Source organism: Aythya fuligula, chromosome 1 (genome assembly GCF_009819795.1).
Source record: "Aythya fuligula isolate bAytFul2 chromosome 1, bAytFul2.pri, whole genome shotgun sequence".
Taxonomy (NCBI): domain Eukaryota; kingdom Metazoa; phylum Chordata; class Aves; order Anseriformes; family Anatidae; genus Aythya; species Aythya fuligula.
In genome coordinates this window covers 16,202,451-16,228,809 of record NC_045559.1, presented here as the reverse complement: position 1 = coordinate 16,228,809, position 26,359 = coordinate 16,202,451, and the positions used below count along the sequence as shown (strand labels likewise).

Sequence of the window (26,359 nt, the reverse complement as noted above, 5' to 3'; positions counted from 1 at the left end):
GACTAATTACTGTGAAGTTTGGGCAAGCAGGATGTATCTACATACCTAGCTCTCCTTCAGCTCTTAGGGAATCCCAAAACTATTCAGGACCTTTAGGACCTTGCAGTGCAGCTCACACAGCCCACTGAGAATTGCCAGTAGAATAGTTATTGTTATGGTCACGCCCCATAACTGTGCTTAACTGACACCTAACCGTTGATTCTCTCAGTTTCTGAAATAGGGCATAACCTGATTTGAAAGGAAATCACAAATACACCAATAACATGAGAAAGAGTGTGTGTGGCATTTCCTTGGTGGTTGTTTTTGTTTTTCAAGTCTCTTTGTTTTCATTTGGAACTGTACAAAGAACTGATTTCTGGTCCCTGCTTAAAGGTTATATAAAGACATGGTTTGAGTATTGCTTTAACTGAGCAGCACTGACTCATAAGTGAAAGTTTAATAAATGCCTTGGTTATCCATCTCATTTTTTGCAGAGGGAAAGCAGGAACAACCAAAAAAAAAAGTATACACATTCTACATGACTGTGGGTCACACTTAGTAGGAGGAGGTGGCATGGTTGTTCCCTCTGACTCAGAATGTCTTCACAACCTTGCCAAAGTCTTGGTTCACAAGTCTGACACTGCAGCAACCACAGGAAAGGTAAAAAGTAAAGTACCTCCAGCTAAAGCAGCCTTGTTCAACATGAGTGTTTACCAAACTTCCCTGAACACTTTCTCCTATTTAGACTGTTGGTCTCAAAGTTATCCATGGGTAGAATATTTCCAGAAGCTGATTACCTTTTATACATTGACATACTAAGCTAATATATGCACAGCAGAAGCTTCTGGTCTCCAAAACAGGTATCTCACTTCAACAGTTATGCTACTATTGCGTACATTTTCATTTCCACTCACCTCTCTGTATTTAAAGTTTCCACATATCATGAAAGTGTTGCAAACTCTATTTTTTTTTTGCTATTTGAAAGGGAGAAATTTAAGTCTTCAAATGTCAAGACCAAGCCATCTGGCAATAACATGCTGTTGCTTTCTTCTTTGAATCATACAACCATTCAGCTAATAACATTAGTATATTCCACTAATTCAACAGTAAAGAATTTATTCCCTGACTTGCAATAGTTTTGCATTAAAAACTGAAATCCACTAGTTTCACCTGCATTTTAAGATTTTAGTGAAATGCTAAAATAGTCTGACCAAATCCTGTAATAAAAGGTTCCTATTTTGTACAAAAGTTTGTTAGTTAAACCGATTTATTTTTAAGTTACATCTTCATTGCACATAGGAAATAGAGGCAAAGGACAACTACTAGGAAACTTTAAAAAAGGCAGGCTTCCAATACAGAGACTATCCCTGACTTAAGTTTAAATACGCCGTTAAGGTTTTCCTCATGGATATACCACGTCAGATTGAGTTTTACTGTATAAGGACTGTTAGAATTCTATTGCTACACCATTTCATCATTCATCTTCATAAAGCTGTGTGAGTGAAGAGTAGCACCTAAGACTTTAAAAATCACAGATACTAGGAACTCTTCATTGCAGTCCAAGTTCAGAACTTCAGCAGAGGGGAATCCAGATTTTCTTTGTTTACATCAGGACTCAGAGTGATAAGAGGAGAACTCAAATCAATTAACTGAAAGAAAATAAACGATAAAGTTTAACACCACTAATAATGTACAAAGAGCTAGTCTCTATTAACATTCTAAATTTTCGTTTAGAATTCCTATTAGTATCCAAAGTACAGATACAAGCACTGTGCTCAAGCATTAAGGTTCAGATTAGTATTTTTTAAAAAAAAAGATCTAGCTCATTCTTAGACAAGCACAAGCTTCTCAAAGCTTCTTACAAGGTAGATATTCCCCCATGCTTACCTTTAAAAACCTAAAATGCTTTTAGGTTTCACTACTATGCATATTCAAGTGACACTATCATCCAGGCAGGGCAGAGCATTTCTGAACCCCTCTAAACATAGCCCCAAACATCATATGAAGTCAGACTTCTGTGATCCTCTTTTGAGGATGCTTTGAAGTTTTAAAGTGCCTGATATTAAATTGATCTCAAGTACATCTAATGTCAGAGGCTACATCCTCATAGTTACCACCATTCATCTGAAAGCATCTGGAGGAATGCACCTTCAAGCCACTTTTGTACAAAAAAAAAAATGCCAAGAAATTCTTGTCAAATTTAGACTGGGTTCCAACACATCTTCCAGATGAGGAGGAGTTTAGGAGAGGAGTTACACAGGAGAGACAGACTTGTAGTCACCATGCCTACTCTACTGAAGACAGAATTCACTTCCTGCTTCAGGAACAGTTTCATTCTTTAACAAATACTTTAAGCATTAGGCTCTTCTCCAGCCTCCTCCTCTTTCTTATTTGCAAACTGTTCACTCAGCTCTAGTTCAGTGCACATAGATTTTAAACATTATGTTCTTTACTGAAGAGCAGATTAACATCCGGCATCATACTGAACATATTGAGCTGGTATTAATTCCTACACTACTGTAGAGCTGCTCTGCAGACAAGCATATGCAGCCACCTGACGTTTTTCTGCTAGCATATCTGCACCAGTTTGTTATTTTTTTCTCCAGAGGACATGAATACAACTTACCTTTACCTGCCCTGAGAACGTAGGCTTTAGGGGAATAATCTTATTGAACTCAGGTGTATTGGAAAGATCAATCAGAGGTCTACTTTCACATTCCAAAGCTTCTGGGGGAGATTTATCTACTTCAATATCTATCAGTAACACCTGAAAAAAAAATAGTTCAAGGTTTTCTTCTGTTTTCCATGCTTCCTTCATAAGCACTTATACAGTCAATTTGGTTTACACAGCTATAATAATCACAGGACAGGTTTAGTTTAAAGTTTGGGTATTTTTCTTGCAGAATTGTTTGCACACATTATGAAAACTCAGCTTTTGTTCTGCCAATGGCTAGCACCACAAATAGGGAAGATACAGTAAGGCAAAGCAAAAGAAATCTGGAACATAAAACACTTTTTTTCCTTGTAAATTAAGTCAAATTTAGAACATAAGAGTAATAAAAATATTTAAGACTTGACTATTTAAACAAAATCTGAAGAGCTCCAGACTTTGTTACATTTTGTCTGGCTTAGCTTCTCTATCCATGTACTAAGTAATTCTGTAACAGATACTTCAAGTCTGTCAGTAGGTCAAGCTAATGCAGTAAGAAACTGACACAATAACATGTAATTCATCTACAACTTTTATTCTACGCCTGAATACTTGGAAACCTATAGCCACATTTTGACAGGTTAATAGGTCTGAACTGGTACATCTGAAAGATTTTTTCCTTAATACCTGTTGAGTGCCAGCTTTCAACATGAAGCCAGATTAATTTTACTGACAGTGGGGATAACACAGCATTTGCTGGACTAAGTAGGTGACAGTTAACTAAGTTTATTGCTACATGAACTTTGGGGTTTAATCCTTAAGCATTGTATGTAGATTTGCATCGCTGCTAAGCAACTGTATTTCTCTACTTCAGTGCATTTTTTTCCTCTAAAAAGCTTGAGCTTTGTGTTAGGAGCCACCCTGTGACACTGCTTCCCTAACCGAATCCAAAGACTTTGCAGTGCTTATCTAGAAGTTTAATTCTACAACCTGCAAGTATGTGACCACTTGGCTTTGACACAGGATTAAACAGTGTATAAACCTAAATGTTCAGTACTAGAAGTAGACACTAGAGGGTGCACACTTCAAGCTAACCCATTTTTAATGGTGTGTACTGAAGTGTTTTTTCCTACTTATCCCTTGGCTTGAATTAATTTATTTTCAAGCAGTTTTAGTTCTGTAGAAAAACGGATTCTCATTTCTTACCTCCTTAGTTTGTTTCTCTTCAGCCAGCTGATTTTGTACTTCAGCCTCTTTTGATTTTTCTTCTATTTCTGTTGCAGGTTTTTCTGGTGAGAAGTCAAGCATAAGAGGCAGCACGGGTGGAGGAGATATATCATCTTCTGAGGAAGATATTTGTGCATCCTTCACCTGTTTAGAACTAGGGAGAAGAACACGGGCTGAGTTCTTTACTCAGCAGGAAATATGAAAGACAGATAAAATCAAACTGTTCCAGAAAAGCTGCAGCACTCTAACTTCATTTTCTCTTTTTCTTCACCCCAAGTTTTAATGGCTATACAGCTTCCCATATTTTGATCCAAAAGCATGCTAGTTAATTGAAAAACACAAAATATCTTGTGCTGCAATAAATTTATAGCCTATAGCAAAGAAGTGAGCTAGGATGGTGAAGACTTTAATCTTAAATTGACATATACATGCTGTCTGTTTCACACATCGGTTTTTGTAAGGAATTGTAATCTTGAAGATTACAGAAATTTTGTTTCGTTGAGAGAAAAAGACTATTTGGGACGTTTGGCTTAAGTAACATGACAAAGTAGGAATGATGCCTGATCTCTTAGAGTGTTCACCACCACCAAACCTGAAGCAAGCCTGCAAGTGTATATATGGCACTTGTGAGAAGATGCTGAGTTAATAAGAAGGCAATAACATTCTCTTCACAGAAAACCTGCTGTTGCTAACTACCTGCATAGGATTCCCCCTTTGTACAAGCCATTACATCAATGGAAATCTCAAACTGAAGCTGTCAACTAAATCCTTGACCTTTTGACTGATGCTTCCAAGGAATTTTACAGAACCATTAGCGACAGCATGGGGCAAAATTAATTTTATCTACTTAATTCTCTTCAACAAAAGACAATAGCAAAAATACCACCAGCTAAAAATCTGGTTTTCAGTCAAACCATCAGACACAAGTTTTAAGTTGCCCACTAGCTCAAGAAATACAAGTAATTCCTATAGTTCTTTAATGTTGGTTTATCTGAAGGCTGACAGTATTTTACTAATCACAAGATACACACACACACACTTGTCCTATACAGCATCTCAATGCTCAAGTGCTATATTCTCACATTTAGCTGAGAACCCTGAAGCCTGAAAGTCATTAAACTTTATTCAGAGGCAGTTTGCCTACAATACTTAGTTTTGGGGGGATGGTGGTGGTGTTCCTTACCCATTTGTATGCGTCTTCTTGGTAGAAAAGCTAGAGCTTTGAATAGATGCAACACATGGAGAAGATGCCATTCTTGGTGCAGTTCTAGGAGTCGCTGCTGGAAATCCCGAGATACGACGGACAGGTGTGGGTAAGGCAGACTGTTTCAGACTGGCAGGAGTCACGGAGACGGACCTCTCACGAACACCAGAATTCTGAAATACCCCATCTTCTGAAGCTTTCACGGGAGTGCTGACTGCCATGGCACTAAGAAAGGAACACATGCTAACCAAAAGCTCCTAGAAACAGTTTTATTCAATTTTTTTTTTTTTTTAAACCAGACAATAGAAATCAATTAGCCTTTGTTCAATAAAAGAACAGCAATATTGTGAAGTCAATAACTACATTACTATAGGGACTTCACAATCCTTCCATGAACAACTCTAGTTTAGCCCTACAAAAGTGACCCTCTTTCTCAAGTGCTTTGGTTGTAGTGTTTTTTTAATTTTGAAATTGGTTCCTATAACCATTAACACAGCCTAACCTGGAGGGTCTTAAGGGGCTAGAGGAAGTTTCTTTCAAAGTAGTTAGAACTTTTAAAGATTGTTGCACCAACCGTCCATGTTGCATTCTAAGTATACTTTGGTACATTCAACCTGGACCTACCTTCCAATTGTGCCACAAAACGTTAATCCAAGAGATGGTGCTACTTTTGGTGCCAACTTGTTTGGTGTTGTATCTAAAAAGAAACACTTCGTTAATTGCTATTCACATTCGTATTGCTTTTTATAACTACAGATACCTTTTGATTAAAATACCTGTTTCTACCAAGAGGTAGATAGAAGTATGGTGAAATGAACAACAAGCAATCAAAGGAACATTTAACAGCCAAGTCAGTAGAAGACAGGCCATGTAAAGCATATGCTTACCTCCAGCTTTCACTGGACCCTTATTTTGACTTGGAAGAACGGACAAAACTCTAGACTTGGGCTTCTGAAACAGGCTTCCTTTTATTGCACTTCCATCTTTACTTTGTTGGCATAGCTTACGCAGATTGGGAAGAGAGCTCATCCTCTGAATTCCACTGCCTACAGTATCAGATGACATTGCAGAAGCTGAAGGTTTAGCCAGGCTTACAGCACTAGATTGTTTGGGAGTACTAGCTGATCTTTCTTGCTTGCTGGATCTCTCAGTACTGACAGACTGCAGAGATGACACCCTAGTAGGTCTGACCAGGGCCAGCCTATTCGTACCAGTTGAAAGTTTAGAGCCACTCATGCTAGCTTTTGAAGATGTGCTTGATTTTCCTGAAATAGAAAGACAACAAGCAATGATTCAGAAATAACAAGTTTTTGGCTAAATCAAAATGATTAAGCTCACACAGGAAAACAGCAATTTATATTCAAACAACTCAGGTTTAAGGACAAAATATACAACTGTTGAAAACTTACTCCCTGAACACTCAGTGTTGTTTGCTTTGGAAACTCTTCTCACTACCTGAATTACTGCAATTAAGTCAAATAATACTCTTCAAAGAACGCCAAAACAGCTAGCAGATCCAAGTTACATTTTCATCATTTTTGCTCTGCAGAGTTGGGATCATTCCCTTAAACAGACATTTAGTGGTTAATGCTTTAAGTTATGCTGATTAACAGCACAACCTGAACTACCCCATAGGTGCTTTTTCAGTTTTCAGCATGGTTCTTACTTCTTCTACAGAAAGCAACCTACAGACTAGGATGAATCTTGACTATATACTTCCTCTCATAAAAATTCTTACCAAGGCTTAACTTCTACTGATACCTTATAGTCTGTCCAGAAAAAGTACATGATAAAAATTTGCTGTAATTTAGCATATTGCTACATCTACAAGAAGTGTGGTGACATCTGTCAGTGCTTTTAGGAGACTTTTTTCTTGATCCTCTGAGGCTTACTGTAAGGGTCAAATTAATATCCTTACTACAGTAAGGAATAAAAAACTGAATACAACCAAGAGGATTATCTCCAGAGTCTTTTCAATCTGCTTGAATTTTTATTAGTCTTACAGAAACTCAGTACCTGGAACTAGGCTTTCCATCTCACTTCTGTAGTTCCAGGTGTTTTGTATTGGTTGTTTTCTTTTTTAAATTCAAAGTTGGATAAGCTTACAACATTCAGAAGCTCACACGCTTGGCTATAATAAAAGATAGCACACAACAAAAGCCGTTTTCCTGAGGCATTGCTTACTTTCTAGCTGTGTCACTCACATGGAGGTATCATGCATACCTGAATCTATTTATCACCAGCAACAGAAGCTTAAAATTTTATCTTTAGTCCACAGGGATTTATTTGGGTAGCCTAAAAAATATTATTTTCCACTCAAAACATTTCTTACTGCTTGGATGTACTAGACACCATTAAAAACATTCAAACCCACAGGCCAAGAGACACTTATCTACTTCAGAATTGATTTCTGTAGTAAGAGCATTTACCATTCTTTCCTATGGGAGAAATGGGCAAACTTGAGTTCAGGCTGGAAACTGACAAAGATGACGAGGAACTAGTTTTCCATGGGAGTCGACTGGCAACACCAGGAAGTTTCAGATGTGTTTTCTTGAGATCAGGCTGAATCAGAAGATATCATTTGTGAGCAGAAAGATTATTCAACACATTACTCTGCTATGCTTCTGCTGGGCATTACAGTAATTTGCTAGTGACCATTGGAAAAATTCTTTCCTCAAATTACAGTTTAAAAAGTGAATTTTCGTGGAAACAGTTCATTATAACTGGGTCGTTATATAGAACTGGAATACAAGATCTAGGAACATGATTTCTATTTCTGTCAGAAACCTAAGTGTAGACTTAAAAGGACTTTCTGTATCTTACTTATCCTCTTGTAAATATTATACAGGACTCCTACAAACTTCTCTGCATTATTTTAATTAAGTAGATGCCACGACACTGAGTAATTTTTCAGGACCGTAGGGCTATGCTGTCATGTGAGGGTGAACAAATACCTTCTGTTAAATACGCTGCCATCTGCTTAGAAGCAAGCAAGCTACTGCCACTTACAGAAAGGCCAACTAGATGGCAACCAGTCCCCACAAGTGCACACGAGCCAAACCCAACGCCAAGTTCCACTGATCTGTCTTCTGCTACACATCTCATGCCTTCTTCCTTCTACCTTTCTACACCACCCACACCATCCTCAAGGAAACTGCAGCACCATACTGAAAGAAGTGTAAAGCAGCAGAGTAGTGGCACCCAGGGCTAAGCAGATGTCTACAGCTGCAAATGAAATGACAGCTATAGGTTTCCTTCCTTCTAGGAAGTTACGGCAGCCTTTTCAGGTAGTACTACACACTGCTGCTTACAGCAAACTGCCAATCCCTTATCTGCAGCTCGTGCTTTAAAAACAAAGGCAGTGCTTACTACTCCAATGCATTTTAGTTGCTCTCAAGTATGTTCATTGTGTTATTGACATAGAAGACACAGTCAAGATGACAATTACAGCATAGGAGCTACCTTTCCTTGAACCCATCACATGCAGAAATACAGGTTTAAATAAGAAAGCAAGCTAGATTCAGTTTTCTCATCTTACAGGAGCATCAGAAAGACAAATTTCATATTAAGAATGCTTGCCATTACCTTACTTGGTGCAGGAAGGACTTTTTTGCCTTGCACTGAGGAACTGCCACTGAACGAAGACTCAAAGACATCTGAAGCAGCACTTGATTTATCAGAAGTTAGATCTTCAGATGATCCCACGCTGGTCACATCTCTTTTTGCAGAAGTACTAGGTTTTCCTTGTTTGGGCTGCAAATTTCAACACAACATTTTAAAAGCCGCAAGTGTTTCTAGAAACCACTACAAAGGTTTTGCTCAAGCTGTTTTGTTAAGAAACCAAGACAATAGACAATAAAACAGCTGTTGAATCCAGTCAAGCCCTTACTTAGTCTTTATACCATATAGTTTATCTTAGACTAGCAAGTATATTTGGTAAGTTATTAGAACAGCCTTGAACAGATTAGAAATCAACCAAATGACAGTTCTGCAACTGTCATCAGCACACTTCATGTAATCATGTTTACCTGCATGCTGTAATGGCTGTTTTTTACACCTTTAAGATCTCCATTTAATGCGTACTCTTCTGCTTTACTCTAAACTTGCAAAGGATGAGACTATAATAGTAGATCGCATTATCTGAAGTGCCTATTTAGGCTGGCAATAGTGTAAAATTTGGCTACTTAAAGCATTAAGTCTGTGCTTTTTCTCAAAGCACCTGAAAAAAAAAATCTTCCATTTTTATAGGTGATGGAAATTTCCCATTTTTAGTAAAATCTGGATTACATAATGGAACCTAAGTCATAAAATACAGAGCATTAAAATCCAGAAGGTATACTAGACTGGGATTTGTATGCACAAGGTCACTAGCAAACACCTGTTCCCTTACAATTCTGATAATTTTTCCTAGAATTCTATTTTCAGTTTGTCCCATAGCCACAACCTAAATCTTATACCACTCATCAGTCCTTCCCACAATTGGGGAAGAGATATGAACAAGATCCAGAACTAAAAAAAAAATCCTGTCATATCAAAATAATTTGCATTTTTCCTTAGCTCCCTTTACGAGTTATCAGCACAAACCCATTTTTGCACAGTAAGTTGCAAAGAACAGACAGTAATTTTACAAGCAGAAACAAACCACCAAACAACAGCATTTAAACAGAAGCCAGGAATAAAGGTATTCCCCAAAACAGAATACAATGGAAAAGAAGTTTGCCAGCAGTTACTCTACATCACCATAATAGGTAAAGTAGCTGGCTTCTGAACTATACTACCTGCCCACTTTCCTTTTGAACGTGCAAATTTCCTGCCTGAGGATTTTAAGAAGTAGAAAAACCCCTGAAGATTAAAGTTAACTTATAAAAATAAAAACCTCATAGGCAGTTTAAGTGTTCCTGTAAAAAAGGGCATGTTTAAGGAAAACATCATTACCCAGATATGTCTTTACCTTTTCTACAGTCAACATAATGCTCTTTCCAAGAGTAGCTGAAGGCTTAGCCATTGGCAGTTTGCCAGCTGCTTTCTTATTTTCTTCTTTAGTTTTCTGTTCTTGGGTCAGAGGGGTGCCAGTGATTTTTGCAGGAGATAAATGAATTTTGACGGGGCTTCTGTCTGAAGGAGTATGAAGAACGTATGTTTCGTTACCTGACAAAAGTTTATCTGATCCCTTCTGAAAAACAGGCGGCAGATTTGATGCTGGGCTATCCCACACGCAGTACGTCTCCCTCTTAACAGCCCTGGGACTTTGCTCTATATTTTCATTTCTCAGTATTTTTAGCTTTGATTTTGAGTCCTCAACAAATTTTTCTATAGTCTGCTTTTCCTGTTCTTCTGCCTGGCTTATTTTATCCTGTTCAGTCTTACTTCCTCTTTCTATTTGCAGAGCTAACAAGTGAGCTTCTTTGAAAATTTGCACAAATTTCTCTCCTGTCAGTGGGCTCCACATGAGTTTCTCATCAGAAGCAGGTTCACTCCTTTCAGTGCATTTTTTTGCTTCAATACTGACAGCAATACATTTTTCTTTGTGTCCCAAAGGTCCAACAAAAACTTCATCTTCATTTCCACTATAAAGAAAAATAAGTAAATCAAGAGCTTATTATGTATGTGTTAAAAGGTTTATTTACCTGTATGCACTTAACATACCTCGCAGGAGAGAGTGAAAGGTCAAAATCAAACTTCTCATCAGTCAGAAGAGGAATGTCTGAAACTACAACAACTTCATTAGAATTCTGTCAGTGTAGATTTTCAATAAAAATTACTACATTATGTTTTTGTAACTCTGTGAAGCCAATGTCAGATGGCAAAGGACATTTTAGTTGTCAGGTTTATGTAACTTCTTTGAACATGTTTTTTTATTATTTTAAAGGTACAGCTGCAAATATGATCATAATTGTGACAGATTCCCAAACATCATGAAAGATCTAGACAGTAACTTCTAAGCATCCATACCAGTACCATAGGATCTGACTGTGGGAAAGGGTTATCAGCAGCCCCCAATCACGAAAATTGAGAATACATAATCAAAAGCTAGATGACAAGCCAGACATCCAGCCAGTCAGTTCTCTTCCAGTTGAGACCGCTACATAACATTAAGACGAGGCAATGAGAAGAAGTTTTCCTGTTAACTAATATATACACTGAATACTAATTGAATCAGCAGCAGGCAGATAAGGAAAAGAGAAGAGCTCAGATTGGGTATATAGGAGAAAAGTTGATGACCTCGTGTCACCCACATCACTGCATACTCTAAAAACCAGAGTTCCACAACATCTTGAGGACATTTAAGCCTGAAACCGGTAACGAAGAAAAGAAGTACACAGAACAAGATGCTAAGCAATTACAAGAGGTCTAACAATCTGAACTGTCTTAATTTTTAATGAGGAATAGCTAGAAAATATCCCATTATCTCTTCCACCTACCATCGCTCATGCAAATACCCAGTTTTTCTTCAATCACACAACTTGAGTGACGTGATACCGTTTCCTTTCCTTCCTCCATAACGTCTAAAAAACAAAGAATTACCTATGCAGTTGGGTTTTAAAAGCAACAATTAGGTCACAGATTTTTTTTTTTTTTTTGTTACCACCAACTTAGTAAGGAGGTGAACATTCTGTTTGAAGATCCTGTATTGGGTTTACAAGGTTTTGATAGCAGGGGGGTTGCAGGAGTGGCCTCTGTGAGATGTGCTCAGCAGCTGCCCCATGTCAGATACAGGCCAGTTCCAGCCAGCTCCAAAGGGGCCCACTGCTGGCCAGAGCAGAGCCAGTAAGTGATGATGGTTGTGCCTCTGTGAGGGCAGATTTAACAGCAGGGAAAAAAAAAACAAAACAAAACAAAAAAAAAAAACTGCTACGCAACAGCTGCTGGGAGAGAGGAGTGAGGAACAGCCCTGCAGACACCAAGGTCAGTGCAGAAGGAGGGCAGGAGGTGCTCCAGGTGCCAGAGCAGAATCATAGAATCACGGAATATCCCAAGTTGGAAGGGACCCATAAGGATCATTGAGTCCAACTCCACCATGAAGTTTCTTAAGCTTCATCTGAAGCTTCCCTGCAGCCTGTGGAGCCCCTTCCATCAGATTTTCTCCCCTTTTCCCTTTGAGGGGTGAGAGTGGCAGAGCTCAGCTGGGTAAAACCATCACACATCCCTATATGTAATGGTGAGTGACAGCCACATAAACATGGCTTACGAGAAAGATCTCACCACACTCTTTTGAAATGAAGTATTGAATTATCTGATTATATATATATACACACGTTTAAACATATAGATATATATCCATATGAATACATGTGGATAGATATAGACCATATAGATACATACGGTTCTGCAACCTTTATAAAAAGCCTTCAAACATGGCAGCAATGCCTAAGACTCATGAAATTCCTTAATTCCTTAAACGAAATTCCTTAAGAACTTCGAAGCTCTACAGCTAGACTCACACAACTGAGGTGGGCAACGCTCCTAGAGCCCTGTACCAGAACCCCACCGCCCCCAAGGCTACGAGCACCTTCCACAGCTCTAAATTAAAAATAAATCAGCCGGGATATATATTTAAAATAATAATAATAATAATAATAAAGCCCAGCCCAGCCCCCCTCAGCGGGCCCTTCACACGGCGCCCACCCGTCCCCGCTCAGCCGCCTCACCTCCGCGGGGCTGCCGTTTGAAATGGCGGCCCCCTCACGTGACGCCCCCCGCGCGCCGCCATTGGCCCGTTCGAACGATACGGCTTCGCCTCGGGGCATTGTGGGGGTTGTAGTTGGCCGCGGGACCCCGGCGGCTCCCACAGCGGCCAGTTTTTAACGAATTAAACACACGTCATTAGTCACCTGCAATTAGGATGGCTCCCCTGGAGAGTCACAGGGTCTTCGGGGGCTGCTGTGGCGCACATGCCCAAGGCGGTGGCTCCTCCTGCTCCACTTGGGCGCACACAGCTGGCCACCCCTCAACACTTGACATCCCTCAAGTTCAGGGGCTTGAAATGTCATCCCCGCTTCTTGTTCACCTGCCTGACCCCGGCAGCATGCACACGAGGGAAAAATCCCGTGCAGGGAGGTTACAAGGAGCGGTGACGTTCCTGGATGTCAATCCCTGTCAGCGCCAGCTGAAATGGGCTGTCTGATCAATGTGGTAGATTTAGAGTAATGCCACTAAGAAACACCAGGACAACGCCGCTTTTTAACAGTTCTAACCAAATCGCAGCATGGCTGAGGCTGGCAGTGCCCTCTGCAGACAGGTGCTCCAATCCCTGCCCAAGCAGGGACACCCAGAGCAGGCTGCCCAGGACCACGTCCAGGCGGCTTCTGAAGGTCTCCAAGGACAGAAACTATACACCACATCTCAGGGCAACCTGTGCCAGTGCTCAGTCACCCACACGATAAAGAAGTGCTTCCTGATGTTCAGGCAGCACCTCCTGTGTTGTGCCCATTACCTCTTGACAGATAATCCTGTGCTACACAGCGCTCAGGGTTGTCTCCTAAGATATATACGGGTTTACATTGTCTCAGAAATAAAAGTCAAGTGGTGTATTTTTTTCTGAGCATTCGACTATGACTATCTAAATCACTGGATTGGAATTTAGGAGCTGAATAACAATAATTAATCATGACCTGCAGATTTTCATATAGGCAAAGAAAATATTGTGTAACTCTATCTCTACCTGGCCACCAATTCTGTTGTCTTTCACTGTTGATGGAGACTTCAAAGCAGTATATACGCAACTTGAGTGTTATTACAAATGTCCTATTTCTTGTCTTATCAACAGTAAATGAATGGGACTAATAGACCACCAGGCTGAAAATTAACATGCTCACATCCCTCCATCTCTCCCTCTCTCCCCATCACCCAGCAAAAGTACCTGAGTCTTCCCTGGCAGGCGCTTGTCAGTGAGGTGGGAATTGTCTGGTTTTGTTGCTTGTAAAAAGGACAAATCTTTGCTAATTAAGAATTGCTATCTTTCAACTTCTGGCTTTTTCTCTCAGGATTTTATAGCTGTTCCCTTTTGTGTTTTTCTCATGGGTCCCTGAATTACTATTACTGATGTAACCATTTCAATTCTATGCTTTTACCTTTCTTCTCTTGCATTGCTTTATCCTAGAGAATGTTTCACCAACAGCTCAACAGTGATTATTTTTCCATAAAGATGAGCAAGCATCCGTGCCTGTATTAACAAAACTGGGCCATGTGCACTATAAAGGATAATACTCCCCACAGAAAATTATGATACTGGATGGGAAAGAGACAGAAAGAGATAGAAACAGAGTGATGAAGAAAATTTGGGAGATCTCAAAAGTTTATTGCGTGTCCAAAGATCATCAATCTCACACTTCTAACATTAGGCTTCCACCTACTTATTTTTGCTTAGTTCAGTCAAAAAGTGAAATGATCAAAAAGAAGCAGAAAAATGAGATGAAACTAATGGAGAAAGGGACAAGTAGGCAGCAAGTGGTATAGATCTTAGGATTAAAGTAGAAAAAACAAAACAAAACAAAACAAAACAAACAATGATGAAAACTAAAAATATACAGAAAAAAAATAGCGTACAGCTTTTATTGTGGCATCTACCCCTCTGCATATATTGTTTAAGAATACAGGCATCCAGCTCTTTTTGCAGAATCCAAAAATTGTAACTGTCTATATCCTCAGAACGAGATCTGTAAAAGCTATAACTGATTAAAATCAGTGGAAGCCTATAATTTTTTACTGATGTCTACATTTCTACCTTGAAGTCACTGTAATATTTCTGTTATTCTATGCTTAAAATATTCTCAATAATGAAAAATGCGATACCCTCAGTAACACCACTGGTTACAGGGACACTGTGTTGCTCCTCACATAGCTGTGACGTAAAGGGCACATGCACGCCTGTAGAAGTGCACACTGATGTACTGCCTTTATAGTTGCAGTGCCTTCATTTAAAGGAAATGGAGACTCCAAACAGTTTCTATTAAACCGGTACAGTCTTGATGAGAACAAAATAGCCCTTTTTTACAAATGGTATTCACAGAATAGAGTTTTAAGACAGATGAGAGCATGAGTAAACAAGCTCAGTCTCAAGATTTAAAGCATTTAATTCTGTAAACTTGAACATTTATTTTGTATTTTAAATTTTATCTAACAGACTTTCTAGAGTGTAAGTGATATCCCAAGAGATATTTGGGCATTGGTAATGATTTTAGTAAAACTAAAGGAATCAAATACGATTTATACAAAAACGCCATGGGAGAGAATGGCAAAAACCTTTACACACGTACCAGAAGTACAAGTTTGGAATTGTCTTAAGTCAACAGCAATTAAATGTGACAATAAGGTTATAGTAACATTTAAATAAGTAGTAAGGTTATTTTATTTGTGCGGCATTTTAAAGATGATGCATGATGTTCAGATTTTCTATCAGGAAAGAAAGGCTTTTGGCTGTTTCTCTAAACTACAAATTTAAATCCCCTCTATTAATGAGCCCTACAAATGCTTGATGGCCTGTTTGACTTATTATGTTTAAACCATCATAAACCCAGCTAATGATGCAATGCACAATTTTGGGGAGAACTTTTCTATTAGCACAGTCTCTTGTTAATGATGGTTTCTGGTGAGCAGGGAAGAATAGGATGTATGTGACTTATTTATTAATCCTAAATGCCCAAATATTTTGTTTTGTGCTGATATACTGGCTATTGACTGCTTATAGAATATGATTGTCTTATAAAAATCAACAAATTATTAAAGAAGATTCATATTTTTCATTAAAATGTTTGAATATTAGAGTACATCTAAGTGGTGGTAGCTTGAAATTTCACTCTAGGCAAGTTAAACCCAATTACAATTATAGAAAGGAACTAAGTTTTACACAAAAATAGCCTGTGATCTAATAGAAAGTTCTGAGTTACAGCTCATCCTGCATGTTTCACCAGCAGCACCCTCCATCTGTGCGTTACTTCTGTTGCTATGAATCTGGCAGCATGTTAGCAGCTAGCCACTGTTTATAAGAAGGGATCCCAGCAGCTAGAAGTCAGTCATTGGGATTACTCATCACTTGCCTGGTGAGCTGCTCCAGGGAATTTCTTGAAGAATTGTGTCAAAATTAGCTTTAGAAGACCAGCAATTTGAGAGCTTTGATGGACACATATCAGGCACTCCCAGACCAGCGTTGGTCAAATTGGTGCGCTCAGAAGAAAGATTCTTTTTGCTGGTAGAGTGAAGATTTTCCTCTTTTGTGAAAGGAGAGAAGAGGATAAACAAGGACTACTTCTTCCTCTCTGCGAGAAGAAATCCGATTCATTGGGAACACAATCACTACGATACCATGAATGCTTGCAGGAGGTAAGCTGCATTCACTTCAGGCAGGTAGAAATGGGAAAGCAAAATATTGACAACATTCACCTCGCAGTCTTAACATAATGCTGCCAGATAATCATGATCTATGTTACCTAGTTTTTGATTACACAGAAGGTAGCCCTTGTCCTTATACCATTGATAAATGTGCATTTCTTATTCTAAAACAAATTCCTGTAAAATCTCAGCTGCAGAACTTCTCTTTTATTGATGAATTACCTTTGCAGATTGCACTTCCTCATTTTTCATTCTTTCGGTTCTGACAGCTCTCTTCCAAGAGTGCATAGGTATCTAAATATAGTTTGTATTTAAAGCTCTTTATTTATAGGCTGTATCTGCCATAACATTTTTCTTGGTAACTCCTACTCTTTTGTGATAATGACAGCAGAAAAATGCATGAACCAGAGCTGTAATGCGTCTAATACTCCTCAGACCCCTTCCTAAGATACAGCAAAGTCACAGGCTGATTGATCTCCCTTTGGCGTTCCATTTAAGAGAAACTGTAGGCATTTAACATTTTTCTCTCTATAAACAAATAAATAAATAAATAGAAAGCAGGTTCACTGGAGCTTAACAGGCAATTTTTCAGTTGAGATAACAATAGCTGGAGGTCACTTACTCTAGACTAGCACTTCCACTTTCAAACCATTTGGGAAAGGTGGCAAAGCAATGTAGAATCCGCATCAGAGAGAATAAAATGTTACTTCAGAGAACACTGGAGATACTGTTTGTGTATTTGCTCCTGACTGGTATCGCTGGCTAAAGAATACGGTGACATAGATCACTGGGGGTAATCCCCTTTAAAAAGCAGAGAGAGAAACCCATCATCAGAGCAGAATGGGAAACTCTCACAGCATATGCTGTGCTTATTCCCATGGATTAAAGCTTTAGAAATTGTTGTGTTTTTTTGTTTGCTTGTTTTCTTTTTCACCGTGCCACTTGCATAATATTGCCAAACATAAGGGTGTGTTTTTTCTCATAAAACTGATCTGTATCAACAGCAGAGAATAAGAGCACTGTGCATCCTCTCAGGAGCCTGTGTCCAATCTCTCTGCGTGTCAGTGGGAGAGATATACCAAACGGCCAGTAAATGTTCTGCGTTTCCAATTATGGAAATTCCTTTATTAGCCCCATCCACTTTGAAGAGCTCTTTCCCAAATCTAGCCTGTGATTCAACGCACACTCTGGACTCGTTATAAACACTATTGAACTGTTAATAAACAGAATCGGTTTTGTTTTTATCTTTTTTTTTTTTTTTTTTTTTTTTTTTGTGGTAGGATACATTCGCTCCGTGCTCACAACAGACAGAGAAACAATGCCAACACACACGAGAACTGGCACAGTACCTCTGGGTTCAAGCGACAGCGTGGAGATGAGCTTGCTACAGTCCTTACGCTTTACACAGTGATCGTCATGGTCCTTTTGATGGCAATCTGGGGAGCCTGGACAAGGAAGGATTCATACATATAGTAGTAGCAGTACGCTTTCTTTGTCAAATATTAAAAAAAAATACTCGTATTGATTATTTGTACCCAGGAGGTACACAAAGAATGGTCCCTGCCTATTATGGTGTACTTGAAACTGCTTAGACTACTGCTACTTGTGGAACTGAAGCTGTGAAGAGATTTAATAGGCAATGTACAGAACATGACATTGTGAATAATATAAGTGTTTGTATATAACATATAAACTTGTTTGTAGTACCCTTTGCATGTATATGAAACATTCTAAGCATAATACACTCTTGGGAAGAAGAGTTCAACTAATACATGTATTTTTATCTGTCAGTGTTTAGTATATCAAAGCAGTTTTCCATTTTCTAATCTTACGTTGTCCAGTCTCTACCTCTGCTAAGATTACCTGTCCAAATCCATGGTAAAACATGCTTTATGAACAGGCAACTATCTGCCTTGCCACAACAACATAGGAAAAAAAAAATAAATTAATCAATCGATAAAAACAGCTATCCTGCAGACAAAGGACTTCTGAACAAATCAAATTCTCATCTCAGTTGCTGAAGGGAGTTTATATGGATGACGGGGCTTGCATCTGCATGCGTTCAACTTCTGGTGTAACCTCAGGAATGAACCCATGAAATAAACTGTATTTCTAAGCATCCTTTGTTGCAGGACCATGTGGCTCAGTCTTCAGCTTTGCATGGTAACCTAGCCCTGATTAGTTCAGGTTGATTGGCAGCTCTGAAGGGCAGCGGCTGTTGGGAACAGAGTCTGATCCTTTGGAGCTCAAACTTAGCTTAGTTTCTAGATTTCAGCATTGCCTAAACTAACAAATAATATTCCAATAACTAAAGAACTGCAAGACATCTTTAATATTTAGGGATAGATACATGTTTTTAATTAAGTAGTAGCTGCAGACGACTTTCCTCCTTGGAATCTGGGCAGATGGTACGCTTGTATGGAGAAGACTTAAGTCATATTAAAGGACAGAGGATTCTGTCCTAGGAAGTAGCAATACAAAGGAAACAAACAAAAACCACCCAAAGCTTTGGCTGTTATAGCAGACAACAACTCAATGTGAGCTCTGAGTGTGCTACTAGAGCCAATAGGGTTTGTGATTGTTGGATGTGTAAAAAGAGGATATTGGAAATCGAGATTAAGCTACCACCGTATTCACACAATTCCTGTAAGCACAATGTACTTTATTCTGCTATCTATGCATAACCAGGAGGGGTATGGAAACGAAGATGTTTCTGAGAAGGCCTACATGAGTTACCCCAAGGAGTATTCACAAAGCTCAGTGCAGCCCCGAGCAGAGACCCAAGTCGGCTGTAAGCAGGCCAGTGTGGAATCAGTGCTCCTGCAGCCCCAGGTAAACACCCTGGGTAAGGCAGCATCTCTTCGTGGTTTGTGATGAGAGCTGAGCTTTGATAATGCTGCCTGAAGAGCAGCACACATGGGAATAAGAAAACAGATGCTTGGTGTATTAAATACATTGCCATAGAACACACAGGTCCAGTCATAAAGCACGGATGATGAATTAATATTACAAGTGAGAGCACAAGCACCGTCCCTTCCCTTGTTAATGTACCTTTTAAGTACAAGAGGAGACAGAGGGATTTATATGTCCTGACAACAGTGTGAAAAGAAACAGGCTACTAGGGCTGTGAGATGGGCGCCGGGCTCAGCACTCTGGACGTTTACCATCATCACAGCTTTTATAGGAGAGAGAGAGAGATGGTTATGACAAGAGGTCAAGGAGTGGTCCTCTGTAATCACCTATTTTGAAAGTGATGAAGAGAGTTTCCCCTGGCTTAAGTAGGCACAGAAGGAGGCCTGACGCTGCTGCTTTGAAAACATAACTAAGCAAGAGAACAAGCTTATGCTTGAGGAGACAGATGTAAACCGTGAAGGGCTCGGGGAAGTAAAACCAGGCAATTGAGGCTTAGGATGACAAGAGAGGAAGCCACTGAACAGAGAAGGAGCAGGCACACTCAAAGGTGAAGGGAATTAACTTGCTGAACTCTTAACCAAGGGCTGAAGCACTTTTTTCCTTTGCTTAAGATTTTGTGCATCAGATTGGCTACTTGTTCTAAGAACCTGATGTACAGAATCATAAGCTACATACACAGCTTTAAGAAACACACATTTCGTTGGTATTAAACACATAGTTCAGAGGTGCACAGGCTGCAGCTCATAAACTGGACTGGAGAAAAAGTAATCTATGTTCTATGCTATGTTTTATGTGCTATGTTCTTCACAGTTGCTTTTGGATATGGCCAGAGCACAATCAGGTGGAATTGGTTGGATGTGCAGGCAGCCTACTCTCTGCTTCTCTCTTTCCTTGAAGAATCTGTCATCAGATTTTTTCCTTCAAGAACCTCTCACATCTTATGCCAAAACGTACATTTCTCCAGCCATGTGGTGGGTATACTTCTGATCCTTCACCATCCCACAGGTGAAGGCTGTCTGCAGCCCCCTGAGGGGAGGACGACTGCCTCAGCCATGAGAGCATGAGGTTTTCCTGAAGGATATATCCACCACGTGCCCAGAAGTGGTTATATACACCTGTTACATGATGGACTGGCCAGTAGTTCAGATGTGTCGTGTATCAGATCTGCCTAGGCTGAAAGCTTGGCATCATCTTTAACTCAAACAGTAATGATTTGCTGGCTTTAGCAAGAACTATAACCTCATTGTAAAATACAGCTTTGTGTATTCTGCTACATAGTCCCCCTCCAAGAAACTCGTGTATTGCAAAGCATTTAATCAGGAAAGTGAGTTCAACAGAATAGGAGGTTTTAGTCATTGACTTTTAGAAGCACAGGCTGCTGGTTTTGTTCAATCCATGTCATGTACAGACCTAATAGTGAAAGGGCGGCACAAACAAAAAGAACCACCACCACACACACACACACAAACAGAGCTGGAGGATTTGGCTGCACACCACACACACAAGGCTAGAGCAATTGGCTGCACATCAGAGTTTAGGATTTATTCACTGATTTTGTAAATACTGCAGATATATTCCTGCCTGTGAAGCGCTGGAGACCCAAATAGGGTATTGAAAATGGTTGTTTCCTCTCTCTCACCTTATGATAGAGGAGAAGAAAACATGAAAGTTCAGAGGACATAGCAGAAAGTTCAATGGTTTGAAAACCACCAAATTTTCATCTTCATTAAAAAAAATCTCTATTTTCTTGAAGAATACATAAAGGTATCTGGAATTTGAGATACCACCAAAAAAAAGGGGAGCAGGGGTCACCATGAAGTTGAGAAAGCAGAATGTACCTTTCACAGCCTCCTTATAAAAAGATTGTGTTCATGATTTTTCCCCACTCTCCTTAGCTAAGGATTGCAATGCAGCAGGAGAGTGGGGAATAATCACTTGCTGCACTGATGTTGATCACAAGACGTCTCTTTCAGATTCCTCCATAATCATATCTCAGACTTCATCATTGAGCTTTGTGGAAAAGTACTCTCAGTTATACTGAGGACTCTGAAAGCAATCTAGTACTGTACTTTTCAGAGGTAGGACAGGTGTACTTGTAAGATTTCTTTGTGTGTGAAAGACTGTACTGAATTAAGTTTCCTAATAAATGAAATTCAACTGCCCAGAGAGGCTGTGGAGTCTCCCTTCCTGGAGATACTTAAAAGCCATCTGGACATGGTCCTGGACAGGCTTCTCTGGGTGTCCCTGCTTGGGCAGGGGTTAGAGCAGCTGGCCTCCAGAGGGCCCTGCTAACCTCAGCCTTTCTGTGATTCTGTGAAATGGAACAAAGAAGTCATATTAAAGATTACTAGCAGAATAAATGGCACCACCCTGAGAGAGAACATGGTAACTGGTGGCTCACTTTTGCCCCAGTGGCTAGCCACGTTTTTTGACAAAGAAGCAGAGTCGCACTTGATGGCTAAGGCAGCACTGGGAACAGCCGTGGAAATGCTGGGACAGCTGGGGTGTTCTTCTCTCTAGACGTACCCTTTCACTGCTCCCATGCTGGCTCTCCTGACTTGGCACGTTAATGTGGCAGAAAGCAACCCACTTCTTTTTTGGATTACTGTTCTGCAAATTGACTTGACGTAGCTAGTCCAACGCATGCTGGGACAAACGAGGAAAATTGTGAGAACGTGAATCAAAGGGGAAATCAGACCACGGCCTTCCAGCAAGAGTGGACTCTTAGACTGGCTTATCTGTACCATCAAATAGTATCTTAAGCTGTTAAATGTATCTAGGCTGGCTTGGATGCATCAATACTGTAAGTTACAAAGTGTTAAATATTTTTTCTCAAACTTTTGCCTTGCTGGATAGAAGGGGTAGTTGACTAACAGTTAAATTATAGGAATAAACTCACTAATATTTAATGTATTCAGAAAGACAAACAGAAATTTGCAGGGTCAACAGAATCTACATTTATTACTGTTTTTATTTTTGTAAATAAGTTGATAACGCAGTCATGGGTAGGGGAAAAATGTGGTCAAGTAGGGTGATGGCACAGTCCCTCTCTGTCAACAGATCCAAATCACCTCTCTGACCGAATGTTATGGAGTCTACAGCTCTTGAAATCATTCCCTGTAAATCCACCCAGGAAAACAGCTCCCACAGTAAATCACTTTCATAATCTAACTCAGAATACATGACAACAGTAACAAACTAGTTATGGGTTCTGCACCAATGAAGTAACCTCACTAGAATTAAAAACTGAGAACCCACGTTTGGAATGTGTGTATCGGTTATTACACAGTGATCTTTTCATTAATATTTCTTTTATATTAACCAGACCAGACTGATGATTTATACACGTTCAAAAAAGGCTGTGGTTTAAGCATACCTGTCTGCTGTTATTCTAAACTACTCAAACCGATGTCAGCAGTTGAGCCAGCAAATCTGATGACATACTCCATGTACCAACTGGACTGTCATAAAATAAAAACAAGTCTTTTATTTTCCACAGTCATTCTGCCATGCTGATGTAACTCACATTTTATGTCAGGAAGACTCAAGCCCTGCCTAAGCTCCATCTCTTAATAATGCCTCACATTTCCTTTAGAAAGGATAACACATTCTGTAAAACCATTTTCATATCAAGAAATCAGCACACCCACTTCTCTTGAATATTTTATTTTGATAAACCTTGCCATTCCCTTAGCATTTGCTAAGTATTGGCTATATCCTAGAAAAAATGGCTGCAAAGGACCTCTAATCAATTCATTAAGATCTCTAATTGCAACAATCCAGAAGAAGGATTTGAACCCATAATAATGTCCTAATAATGCTTCCATCACAGGGCTACAGTACAAAAAACCTAACAACTCAGAACATCGGGAAAAAAATGCAGAGAAATATACAGTTTTATACATGTCCCAGAAAAACAATAAAGCATAACAGTAAACTAAAGACTGCTACCTAATTAGGACAGTCATTTGTCTTAATCAGGGTGCCTGTGATCAAATGATACTCAGGGCACTCAGACCTGGTGACTGCTGGAAATCAGCATTCTCTTTAGCTGCCTTTGATGCTCTTTCCTAACAGTGGTTCTGCCAAGCAAAATTATTTCAACAATTCTTTTGGAATGCCACGTAAATTATATCCACAATGTAAAGTGAGTAAATCTACGGTGCAAACTTCTCTGTGAATTCTGTACCTGGAACCAAGCTTTCAGATGTCAGCACTGCCGCTTGGTGTTATACAGTAAAAGAAGCTCTCATTATCCTTTAAACCTAACACTAAAATAACTCAGCAATCCAGCAGTATTTCAGCACAACACTGCATCCTATGACATCAGATTGTCTGGTGCTAACACCATCCATACTGACCTTAATCATTCCTCAGCACATCACTGAAACCCCTGCTCCACAATGCACCTCTGCACACATTGCTGGGTGCCACGATGCACCCCCATTCCTTTTCCCAAATGCTGGGCAATGACTGTCCCATTAGTAGAAAGACAGTACTGAAGACAGTTTATAGAAACTTTCCATTTTCCTAGGCCATCAGCAATACTTCACACTACAGAGACAGAAAAATATGACAGCAGTATCATTAAAATGATATTGTGCATCAAATTCAGGTATCAAATCAAGGTAGGGTTGATAAAAAATATCTGAAACCTGTGGAGGGATAACAGAACATTTGCTGGAAAAAAAAAAGTAAGTACAAATTTCCAAACTTTCTGTTTATGATCAGCTTAAGGTTCTGGCAAAAGTCATTTTTTATCATTAGGAAAATGAACAATTTGTCAATGGCAAATTCTGTTTAGCACAGCCAAACTAATCTCTGTGCTTAGAATACAGCCCGGATAACCCCCGCATCCAAGCTTACTCAGTTAAAGCTCAGATGTAACCAACAACTCAGTACTACACCATACTGTCTTGAGATACAGAGTTGCAAAGTGTTTTTACATCTTCAGAAGTCCACTTTTTCCTTCAAAATAAATTTATTTCCACATTTTCGCTAAACATCTTTTGTTGACATTCTGCAAACAATACTGTCTAATAAGGTGCCCATTTTTTCTTCCTGTGGAGTAATCTTGTACATCTGCAGGAAAACAAAAACAAAAACAAAAAAAAAAAAAAAAGAAAGAAAAACATGAAAGCTGTGGCAGGAAGAAAAGTCCATTGCATACGTTTAAAAAAAGTACACATACACAAAGATTTCCCCCTCGAAAATCAAAATGAATCTGGAATTCATTTTTTATGTTTCAATTTCCTGACAACATTAAGAATCTGACAGCTTAAAATTTGTGATGTCAGAGCATTAGGACTACAACTTTTTTCCAGAGTAAAAAAGCATTATAAGAAAAAGCTGCATGTAAAACAAGTTTTCAGTCATAGTAAAGAAAAGCAAACCCTACGTGAATTATGTAAATTGAAGCATATACATAGACAATTTATATACGTTATTTCTTTTCTCTACCCGTCATCTCTTTTTGTTACATACCTTTTTAACTTTGGCAGTGTCTGTCAGTTGGGAAAGTTCATCTAGAGCAACCTGTTGGCCTTCTACATGAGATGCTATATCCTCCAGATTTAGAGGTTTTTCTCTGTCTACAACCAGAACAATGAGTACTGCTGTGTCACTGTCTGAAATGCCAAACTTTTTAAATGCATCTGAAATCTATGAAAAGATGGAAAAAGATGGAAAAGATCAAAATACTGCAAGTCATTTTCTCACTACATCTAAACAATCTTTTCAGCTACTGGATCAAATAAACCCGAAGTATAAATTAACAAACATTTTATGATAATGGAATTCTGATAAGCTTACAAGAAATAACAGCATATCAGCGTTACTAAAAATAACAGTAACTTCTATTAGTATTCCAGGTAAACTGTTAGGTGGATACCTGTATTTAATCTGGCTGCAGGGATATTAGCAAGCTTCTTTGGCAAAAATGATATTTGATCAGTAAATCTTACGTTGTTGTTTGGTGAAAGGCTGAAAATAATTTCTGCGTTGAGAGATCTGGTCTTCATTTTACCTATCGTTTGTAGATGAACTGCTTTGTTGGCTGCCACAAGAACTTGAAAAGGATCTACAATCTGTAAAATATGACATAAATTAAACAGAAATTCAACATAACTGACCAAATAACTTTGATGGCTTGAGTCTGTAATTTTAAGAGTGAGCAATTAAGTGTACTTTATGTTTTTAGCAATTCTTGTTCTTCCAAAGCGAGTGGGATGGCTTACTGAGAGGGGCAATGCTTGATGTAAAAATAATGATTACACTGTCAGTCAGATTACTGGAATCTTATGAAAAATAATCGCGTTAATAAATCTCCTATGGGTAAGTTGACAGATTCAAATCTTGTTTTCCTTCATGACTACTGCTTTGCTAATTCTAGTGACAACAAACAATCGGTTCAGAAAGTAGTAAGGAGTTTACACAAGCCCTAAGGCTCTGCACACCATTGATTTTTGACAAGAGCAGCGCACAGCTCATAATACATTCCGCAGGTGGCGCTACATTTAAATAACTCTAGGAAATCAGATGCCACGGGAACCAAGAAGACACCTTTTTATGCCTCTCATCCTTCCCTGGCAGCATGTTTTACACAGAAACCCTCGCACGACGCTGAAGGGCCCCGCGGGGGCAGCGGCCCCGTGGCGGCCCCGCCATGGCGCCTGCAGGGGGGCGCCCGGCGGCCCCTCCGCACCGCCCCCCGCTAGCACCGGGCCCCCCTCACCATGGCGGGGTTGAGGAGCGCTCCTTCCACGGCCCCCTCCATGGCTTTCCTCCGCAGGGCGGCCGCGTTTTGCACGCCGGTGAAGAGGAGGAGGGCGACGCTGCGGCCGGGGAAGAGCTCCAGCTCCTGCTGCAGCTCCAGCCCCGCCTCACGGGGCGCCTCCATGCCCGAGGCTGGGCGGCCGTGGGGCTGCTGCCCGCAGGGCTGTGGGACCCTTTCGCCCTTTTCTCACAGCAAACAGAGCCCTCGCTGCACGCACCCGCCTAGGGGTGCTGGTGAAGGGGGAAAAACCGGCTGCGGCACCCCTAAAAACCCCCGATCCGCC

At 39.8% G+C, this 26,359-nt stretch overlaps 2 protein-coding genes across 2 annotated transcripts; both read right to left on the bottom strand.

Annotated features, from left to right (window-relative positions):
- Positions 1–1,155: 1,155 nt before the first annotated feature.
- GTSE1 (G2 and S-phase expressed 1) lies at positions 1,156–12,730 on the bottom strand. The gene is made up of 12 exons (XM_032208083.1): positions 12,710–12,730; positions 11,483–11,566; positions 10,707–10,770; positions 10,012–10,627; positions 8,646–8,813; positions 7,490–7,622; positions 5,948–6,325; positions 5,685–5,757; positions 5,040–5,285; positions 3,836–4,010; positions 2,606–2,746; positions 1,156–1,628 (listed from the first exon to the last, which is right to left on the bottom strand). The coding sequence occupies exons 2-12, from the start codon at positions 11,559–11,561 to the stop codon at positions 1,545–1,547; spliced, it is 2,157 nt and encodes a 718-aa protein (XP_032063974.1). The 5' UTR covers positions 11,562–11,566; positions 12,710–12,730; the 3' UTR covers positions 1,156–1,544.
- Positions 12,731–22,234: 9,504 nt separating this feature from the next.
- On the bottom strand, positions 22,235–26,353 carry TPRKB (TP53RK binding protein). The gene is made up of 4 exons (XM_032192276.1): positions 26,035–26,353; positions 25,265–25,387; positions 24,786–24,962; positions 22,235–24,383 (listed from the first exon to the last, which is right to left on the bottom strand). Exons 1-4 carry the CDS (start codon positions 26,197–26,199, stop codon positions 24,300–24,302), a joined length of 549 nt encoding a protein of 182 aa, XP_032048167.1. The 5' UTR covers positions 26,200–26,353; the 3' UTR covers positions 22,235–24,299.
- Between the last annotated feature and the right edge of the window lie 6 nt (positions 26,354–26,359).